Raw genomic sequence first — 9,865 nt, 5'->3', positions numbered from 1 at the left:
ACTCCTGATAGATATATATCTTACTAGGTACTATTTACAAGTGTGAACGACTTACTATTCAGGAGAAATACACGCATGCTTAAACTAAGGGTGAAGTATGATATATCGCAATCCTTTCTCCCTTAAATTTATCGAAATAGTCACTCTGATACATGCGGCAGAAAACTGTATTTGTGAAAGTTTACCATAGCAGCACAAATTAGTGGTGCCACCAGTATTGTATGCAAATGATCGATAACACATTTAAAACTTAGGCAAATACTGAACCACAAATTTTTCATTTAGTCTACTTTTACAAAATTTAGGCTAAATTCACTACGTCACGAATTTTCTATGGTGTATATTTGTAAAATGTTTGTTGCAATTTTTTTACATGAAAAGTATGTACTAATGGTATTAGCGGGACTAATGGTATCCTCACATTCTTACCTGATAACATTGTTTCTCAAATAGTTAAAAAAAAACCTGGGCGATTTGATATATTTATCACGACATTTAAATTCTTGCTATGGACTATGTATGAGTCATGAGTCAGAGTGTTTGTTCACATCGAATGGAATAGCAAAATAGGAAGCAATTTAACCATAAAAAGTGAACAGAATCACTTACATTTTGTGAAAAAGTGGACATAAATTTTTTTACTTTTAACTATTTATGATGACGTCATCACTTTACACCTACACTAATGTTTCCTTAAGTCTTGCAATCTGGTGCATTCTAGGTATTCAAAAATCTGCATATATTGTGGGCTCATATAGGAGCTATAGTCCCCCCAATGATCAAAATAGGTCCAAAATAATGTTCAATAAATTTAACTTAATAAGTAAGGATTAATTTTTCTGTGTAAAATTATTAGGAAAGTACATAACTGCTATTTATAGCCTGGTAGTAGAGGTAGCATGGTGTATATTCCCAGTCTGCAGCTTCACTATAGTATATAACTGTCACGACATTCACAAATGTCCACAAGTCTTGTCATATAATAATGTTAGCCATAAGGGCCTGCATATTATGTACTTCTACATTGAGACATTGAGAACTGCTGAATAAAAATATAAAATTATATTGAATTGTAGATCACAGGTGCCGTGTCCTGAATTACGGCATTCTGAAAAGTTTAGGCGTTGCCGAAGACAGTCGGGGAGGGGGAGTACTATTTGGAGTCGATTGCACGTGTAATAGGCAGCCTCAAAACACAGGTAAACTTGATCAGCTCAGAGACATATACACAAAGCTGCAAAAACAGCACGGTTGAGTTGGGATTGTCAAAACTAAACAGCTTAGAAATTAAGGCATGTCAGAGGATTTATGGGATGTGTCGCAAATTAGTTTTAGCTTTGAAGGCATGTCGAACGTACATGTGTTAAAGGCCTGAAGAGAGCCCCATACACATATATATATATACAGTGGCGTAGACAGGTCCTCAGTTGGGGGGGGGGATGATTTCGCTGTTACTTCCATCGCAATGTATATGAAGAGTGCGCGATGAGCGCACGCCGCGAGCGCCTTGGCGCAAAGCCCTTAATGAGTGAGGTCCAGGGCTTGGATTTTAGAAATTTAGAACCTTTAAGATGGCCGTTTTTGAGGGAATTGAAAAGCAATTTTGTGAATTCTAGGGTAATTTTTTTCTTTGGATCCCATACTCATCATAATTTGGCCAGATTGGGTTGTTTATAAAACGCAAACGAACCAAAAACACAAATACACAGTCATGTGTAATTCAAGTAGGGATGGTGCTAGTGAGATTCAATGCCGTTTTCCAGCACTATGGGTAATATAGCCCTGTAGCAGAGGAAAATGGCTACACGGTTTGGGCAACAGACTACTTGAGACGGCAGATTACTCTATTGTGTTCCGTACAGCCAAGACCAATAAACTGCGCCCTAGAAATTTTAATATCTGATGCTATCTAGTGCGCAACATTGGAAAAGTTGCCGTAAAAAAATTTACCACGATTGCCCATGGAAGCCTATTTGTCCCTGGAATAGTGTCAGATTATACAAATTTCTAAGGCACAATTTATTCGTCTATGTTAGCCCTGTGCACCAGCACCAGCAGACTGAGAGGCAGTGCTAGTGTAGATTATACCTTACAACATCCGTGTTGTAGTTATACAATGGTGTTTGTATGTTGCAACAACCATGGGTGTTGTGAGATATACACTACAGTACCCCAGATTTATACCATAACGTCACATTACACTCAGACTAGGCCAACCTTACTGCTAACAACAGTGTTAACGCAAAACATGCTGCAAACGTTAGTCTGAAAATACTGATTCAGTGAAACTAACATTCATCGTGTCTCTAAAGACACTCTCGAGTCTCAGTAATTCATTATCTGTTTTATTTACAGGTCACGAGGGTTCAACAGCAATCTCTGTACCTTCAAACTAGTTTTTCACTTTGCCAAAAATGTAGTTTTGGAACTACACCTGCACATATGGTCAGTTGATTGTTAGCTTTTCTATAATATTATATGTCAAATTTTGTTGGTTGATGAGAAATCAGTTTTTAGAGATAAGTTATAGAGGAGTAAATAATGTTATTTACTCCAGGTCACCCCTATTATTTACTTCTGGTTATAAATATTTAATGAAAATGCACATTTATACAATCATCTCTGGTAGTAATGTTCAAGAGTTAAGGTGAAAACACACTGCAGTGACAACGACCAACCATAATGATCAGTGTCAAAGTCGCAGCGATTGGCCCCAGCTACACTGCAGGCATTGACAGCTGGCATTAGGCCAAAGTTCGTCTCCTTTCTTGCTACATAATGGCAGGCATTTTAAGTTTGTAAACTTGAAAATGTTACAAGGGCTTACCATTTATTTTACAGTCCTGTGCTATGGATAGCCAAACTTTTTCTGTTAGTTAGGCAACCTTGTACAGTAAATGCCCCAAATCTTATAAAACCAAAATTTCCCTGAGCAAATAATCTGGTCTGCGATCACAATCCTGGAAAACAGCTGATCAGCCAAATTTCGATAGGAAATGTTTCGAAATGTTGTTGGTGATGAAAACATGTATAAGGCTGTTATTGACTGTTTATGAAGTGTTGCACAACAGTATTGCTATAGAAATTAGAAAAGGTCTAATTTTCTAAAATGGTGTTAGACATTACGGTCAGTCATTGTTGCTGAAGTGTGTATGAGCACATTGATATACTTGTATTTTATGAAATAAGTGGAAAACGTTCATTATAAGGTATATCTGTTTCTTTGCACTTCATGATTACTTATCTAAGTATTGGCTTGAACTTCCTTTTTAACAGTCAAATTATGGAAGTCACAGTTTAGGAAGTGAACTTAACACTGGCTTCTTCACCAAGGTGTTGGATAAGTTGGGATATCAAATTGGAATGAAATATGGAAAATCCGTAAGTGATCATTGTGTGTTTTTAATGGCTATATTAGTTGCAGTATTGTGATGTCATATTGTTGAAAGTAGACCTTGCAAATAAACATCAATAACCTGCCCAGCTAATTAATAGTAACGTTGCTCTTTATTGTTTGTGTTAAACAAATTGCAAACAGTCATGATGCTTCTCTAGTTTCAGTTCTAGGGTTTCTGTTATAGTAATGTAAGATATAGTTTTGCACAATGTTAAAGGATCATAGTGTTGTCATATTTGTTTATCATTTCAGAGACTTAGGATAGCTGGTTCAAAAATGTATGAATTATGTGTAACACCGATTGATCACCTCTATTTCTTCAAAGGTACGTAATCAGTATTATTTTCTAAATAACGTCTGCAGAAATTATGCATCACAAACATGAATTTATTAGTATATCATATGCAGAATATTGGTGGTTTTGCGTATCATCTATGTGCCTCTGTGTGAGAACAAGGACTTGATAATATTCCAATTATTTACTATCATAATAATAATATCCCTGTTGTTCACAGCATGTGGTTTGCCTGACACATACAATTCCTGGTTTGTCATCACAGAATTGCATGTTTGGTGAGTAAAATCCTAGACCTGCTACTAGGTAGAAATGCTAGGACCTCTAACTGCCATTTGCAGAGTATTTTTAAGAGTTGGGGGCACACCAGTACATCTTTGCAGAAAAAGGGGAAATAAAAGTGTCCATGTGCACCAGCCTGTACTACTGGAAGTGGGAAGTCTTGTGTAGACACATGAGGGCACCCGATAAAATGTGCATCTGTACCAACCTCAGAATTCAGTGTATGTCCTTTAGAAAGAAGTTATTGCTCTTATAAGATACCATATTGTTGCTATTACTGCCTCACCTCTATATGTACCCTCTTCACAGTGTGTGTTCACAGTAATGTGCTACGTGTTTGAAGTCATTTACGGCATATATACAGATGTTTACAATTGCAAGTAACTCATGATTTGTTATATTTTATTTTATACGGTTTTGGTATAAAGCGATCGGTCATTTCACACATTGCTGACTGCTTTGTCAGGCAACAACTTGAGCCTCCTGTAGGTCACATATGACTTCCTTCATGTGCAACAACTCGCATCTCACTGACATCTCACTTCCTTAATGGGCAGTAACCCGCATTTCACTGACGTCTCACTTTCTACACGAACACTAATGACCAGTGTTTCGGGCATCTCACTTCCTTTACAGGCAGTAACTTACATCTTGCGTACAACTCACTTCTTTCACTGACAGCAACTCGCGTCTTGCCGACATTTCGCTTCTCTCATGGCCGCCATCAACGCACCGGCAGCAACTCACATCTCTCTGACAGCTTTTCCTCTTCTGGTGCCAACTTGTGGGAGAGAAGGAAAGAACGTACATTCACTCCCCACATATTTGCACCTCCTGCTCACCTGCACGTCCTGCATGCTAACACAACTGTTACTTGTCTTCACCTAAAGCCATTTCCGCAGTCTCTACACTTTGTGCCCAGTGTGATCTTGTCGATTTTATTTATGCATTTTTGATTAGCATGTGATCATTTTCCAGAAGCTAATTATCGAATAAATCATGACTTAGCTTATATGTCATGTCCTGATCATGTTATAAATGGGGCTGTTGTTAAATGCATTGCATGTATGCATAGGATGTGCATGGTACGGCTGATGAGAGAAGATAGAGAAGGCCGATTTACTCGAAACATTCTAGTCCAAATGATGTGGGATGACGTGGACAAGCGTTGTAAACAACTGGGAAATGTACGTATACATAAATAACAGGGTTAATTTTTACTCAACCGTGAAAGTTTGAAACGTACCACTGACGTTTCGCCTCCTGCCAGGAGGCTTTCTCAAAGCAAACTGAATATAATCAGTTTTGAACATCAGATGGAGTGGTTGTCAATAGCTTAGTCCACACGTGACTAAGCCTGTATCTCCCCTCGTCCCGGTTGATGTTTGGGGTCTTGCGGATCCAGATGGCCTCCTTAATCCAACGCCTGATTTTGATAGGCTTGCGATCGATGATCTTCGAATTCTCCCAATCGATGGTGTGATTGTCCTTCGCTACGTGGTCAGTGATCGCGGATTTGGTGATTTTGATAGCCGACTGTTTTCGTTGGGCCCTTGTGAACGATTTGGGTGCTACGGTGTCTACGTCATTTTTGTGTTCTTTTAGGCGGGTTTCAAATTTTCGGCCGGTTTCTCCAATGTAACTTTTTCCACACATTGCACACGGTATCTTGTAGACACAGGTCGGCTACCGAAATCACCAAAACCGCGATCACTGACCACGTAGCAAAGGACAATCACACCATCGATTGGGAGAATTCGAAGATCATCGATCGCGAGCCTATCAAAATCAGGCGTTGGATTAAGGAGGCCATCTGGATCCGCAAGACCCCAAACATCAACCGGGACGAGGGGGGATACAGGCTTAGTCACGTGTGGACTAAGCTATTGACCACCACTCCATCTGGTGGTCAAAACTGATTATATTCAGTTTGCTTTGAGAAAGCCTCCTGGCAGGAGGCGAAACGTCAGCGGTACGTTTCAAACTTTCACGGTTGAGTAAAAATTAACCCTGTTATTTATATTAGTCTACCAACGAAATGAATTTTTATTTAATGAGTGTACGTATACAGTGTGGCGATGTTGCACACAGTTTGCATTTTAGAGACAGTGTTAGAGGTAATATCATATGAACGAGAACATTGCCACGTGTAGCTGTATATTCATATGGTGTTGTCTTAGATTAGGTTAGAGAGAATGATAAGAGAATGTGACATCATGTGTAACGTTTCAGTTGGGAAGTGACCGCACCATGTATATTCAGGAGTTACACGAACATTTTCAAGCATCCTTATTTGGGTATGATGAGGTAAGCACTGGTGCATACATGCCATTTAGATTCTGTAGAAATGCTGCAAAGAAAGCGTTTTCTTCAATGGTGTTGTAGAGCTATATTAATGTTACATTTTATAATATTAAGAATATGTTAACATATATAACTTGGGACTGTTAAGAAACACGTGTTGAATGTTGTAGTCATTTTGTTCAAGTTTGAGTGGGAATATAACCCTCAAACTGGGGTTATATGCAGAAAATATCTATTCTGTTCAAGTATAGATATTTTCTGCATATAACCCAAGTTTAATCAATTACCTTGCACGTAGGGTATTCTTGGAAATGATATGGTCCTAGCTGCTGCAATATGGAGACACTTCTATGCGATGAAACTTGATGACCCAATAAAGTTAAACCTTCTTGTAGGCTACATTCGACGAAATGTAAGTTCAGTAAACGCACCTTGTTACGGTTTGTAGCAATTGTAGGAAATTATGCACCAATTTATTAGGCTCTGAATTAATGGAGTTTGATTAAGTGAGATACATGTAACTGTAGGCCTGTTTATAAGTATTTCTGACAGATGAATATCAATACCAGGTACATAACCTAGACAACGTGCAAAGTGAGAAGCTACTACGAAAAGGAGATGTGGCATGGCTTCCACTTGAAGAGGGAGTGAAAACACCAGACTACATGTCAAAACGTGAACGTAAAATTGTGTAAATGGTTGCCGTGACAGTGTTGGGTTTGCATGTTCTTTGCTGCATTTGAAATTGTCAGTTCTCTTTAATTTGCAATGGCATAATATTGGACGCTCGTAGAATAATCAATGCTATTATCACATACACGTGATGAAATACACTTTGGCAAAATATGGCAGCAAATGTTCCATTTGTGACCGACAACATTATGCGTGGTAAGTTATGTTGTACGTGTTGAGAGCAACCATATCATTGCTGGTTTGATATGCTTTGTAAATAGACGTTAATTATATAGTGAAATAATCTACTGTTTATGTAGTTAATAAAAAAATTGGACTATAAAAACCTTACTCTAGTTTATTGACTAGTATAATTTTCACCATATAATCTATACTTATTAACACTGAGCATACCTGCAGTTATTTTAATTTCACATTTAGTGAATCCATCTGCACTGTAACAAAATAACATTTTCACAGTTTGACAATGTTCTTTTTTCTCTGTTTCCTTTTCTTCTTTTTCTTCTGTTGGCTATATTGAACCTCAGGTTTATATTTAATATTTTTGTTCACACTAGTTTGCACTGTCACTTTTAACTTTTTCATTACTGAGTTGGCCTTCAAGTCTGTGAATATACTACCTACGTGCACTAGATTTTGTGAGTTTTTGCGCTTCTCTTTTGATTTCCTCTTTTTTCCTCTTCCTTGTTGGCCAACATCATCCACTACTGGCTTAGCTTGAGACGTTACAGCTTGAAAATCAGGGGCATCAACCGAACACACTGCGTCAAACACTGCTACAAAGAATCCATTCGTTGCAGTTTCTTTTGGCGAAGCTCTCAGGCAGTTTTCAGCATCGCTGAACAGGTTCTTCCCTCTACACTTCCACTCATGTAGCACGGATGCTAATCGAAACCTTCCCGCATACTCCTTCAGTGCTGCCTGTACAACTAACTCATTTTCTTGATCATAGATGGAGCAGGTAGAGTAGACAAGTCGCTTTAGCTTGGGAAATGATAGGGCATGTTTCAGTGCCTGCAACTACAATAATACAAGATATTGGTGATGGTTAAATGACAGTACTACACATAGCATCAAGAGTACATAATAGGAGAAGAGTATGACACCGTTTTAACAGCGTTTGCATAGTTTTCAACTTGTAAATATTCTATCAATATGTGAATAAATATATTCAAACTTTACTTTGATTTCGTCGATGATTCTCCCTTAGTCATATGACACCACCAATTTACCTGAAAATCGTATGTGTTTTTCAAAAAAGTTCTTTGAATACGACACGGTTTCGCACAGTTCACGAATGGACGCATGTTTTCGGCCAAAGTTTATTATGGGATTAGTGTTCTATTGTCTATGCCGGAACGCTGGGGGCTGTGGGGGATATTAGGTAAGCACAGTAACAGCACTTGTTTCGCTTCCTTATCATCAGGAACACGATGGCAACAGCTAAAATCAGCTGCTAGCTCGCCGTGAGCACACATTTATTTTTAGCACGCTGGAAACGCTACACGCTGAATACAATTTGATGCCTAATATCCCTTACAGCCCCCAGCGTTCCATCATAGACAATAGAACACTAATCCCATAATAAACTTTGGCCGAAAACATGCGTCCATTTGTTAAAACTGTGTGAAACCGTGTCGTATTCAAAGAACTTTTTTGAAGAACACATACACGATTTTCAAGAAAATTGGTGGTGTCATATGTGACCCGCTCCAGCAAAACCAGGATTAAGTAGGAAATTCTACAAATTGAGTTATGTGCATATCTGAATAGATAATTTAATTACCTTTAAAATGATATATAATATTTGGCTATATCTAAAGAATTGACCGATCTACAGCAATTTGAAGATCAGAAACCGACATATTCCCGACTTTTTTTCTTTTTTTAAATTAAAAATTACCATAATAATCTAGAGATATCTGAACCTATATATCCGGATTAAATATGCACTTAGGAACTAATTTTTGTAAAAATCTCATTTTTGTCCAGGTAGGCCATTTTCAGCATTGACATGTGTGCGTGTTCATTACTCAAAACAATGAATTGCGACTTAGTCCGTATTATGCGGGAGCGGGTCACATATGATTAAGGGAGAATCATAGATGAAAACAAGGTAAAGTTTGAATATATTTATTCACATATTTATAGAATATTTACAAGTTGAAAACTATGCAAAACGCTGTAAAAACTGTTTCATACTCTTCTCCTATTATGTACTCTTGATAGTCTGTATAGTACTTATACAATATTATAGTATGTGCACATGTATAGTAGAAGTTAACTAGCCTTCTAACACATTTATAAATTGGCAGGTCATATATTATATATGGGAAAACTGCATGTTTTATGGTAGAGTACTGTCATATCTCATTTAACAATTAAGATTCATGCCGGAGGCTTGCCCATTAAATGTCCAATAAACAAGATCATTATAACACGGTGCTTATGGAGACACCCACACAATGCTAGTTCACGCAACCGCTATGCCAGCCAGGTTATGGTAATAATCAATATAATGTAAATCTGCACAGCTAATATTGGCAAGTTGAGTAAGACTGCATGTGATATTCTTTGTTCTATTGTGACTATGCACACATGATATGCAACACCGTTACAACCATTTTACTTGTGACTACCTGAAAAGATGAAAGCTTCGTTAGACGTTCAGGAGAAGGTTTATCAGAATCTGTCAGATGATCCAGTCTATTGGCAATACCTGATCCAGAGCAAGAGGGATCCAACAGTATGTACTCAACTCCTGAGAACCTAAACATAGACAGCCAAGGAACTATTGTCTTCCACAGCATCATGTTTTATTAGCTCATCTGACGAAGTCAGATGCAGCTAGTAGAATCGCATGATTGTCCGTGCGTCCGTCCGTCCGTCTGTCA

At 38.0% G+C, this 9,865-nt stretch overlaps 2 protein-coding genes across 2 annotated transcripts in view; one reads left to right on the top strand and one right to left on the bottom strand.

The window, feature by feature from the left end:
- The first annotated feature begins 2,352 nt into the window (after positions 1-2,352).
- LOC106818400 (ubiquinol-cytochrome-c reductase complex assembly factor 1-like) lies at positions 2,353-7,301 on the top strand. The gene is made up of 8 exons (XM_014823114.1): positions 2,353-2,445; positions 3,277-3,381; positions 3,650-3,722; positions 3,913-3,970; positions 5,050-5,161; positions 6,207-6,281; positions 6,577-6,690; positions 6,848-7,301. Exons 1-8 carry the CDS (start codon positions 2,443-2,445, stop codon positions 6,971-6,973), a joined length of 666 nt encoding a protein of 221 aa, XP_014678600.1. The 5' UTR covers positions 2,353-2,442; the 3' UTR covers positions 6,974-7,301.
- LOC106818399 (probable 28S rRNA (cytosine-C(5))-methyltransferase) overlaps positions 7,296-9,865 on the bottom strand; it is a 14,614-nt gene continuing 12,044 nt past the window's right edge. The window contains exons 8-9 of the mRNA XM_014823113.1: positions 9,611-9,740; positions 7,296-7,991 (exon numbers count right to left, since the gene is read on the bottom strand). Coding sequence (XP_014678599.1) covers positions 7,425-7,991; positions 9,611-9,740 — 697 coding nt within the window. The 3' untranslated portion in view covers positions 7,296-7,424. The remainder of the gene's footprint in view (positions 7,992-9,610; positions 9,741-9,865) is intronic.

The sequence above is a fragment of the Priapulus caudatus genome, unplaced genomic scaffold, assembly GCF_000485595.1.
Source record: "Priapulus caudatus unplaced genomic scaffold, Priapulus_caudatus-5.0.1 Scaffold2213, whole genome shotgun sequence".
In the NCBI taxonomy this organism is placed as follows: Eukaryota; Metazoa; Priapulida; class Priapulimorpha; order Priapulimorphida; family Priapulidae; genus Priapulus; species Priapulus caudatus.
Note: the sequence above shows the minus strand (reverse complement) of the source record. Positions and strands in the feature narration are given on the sequence as shown.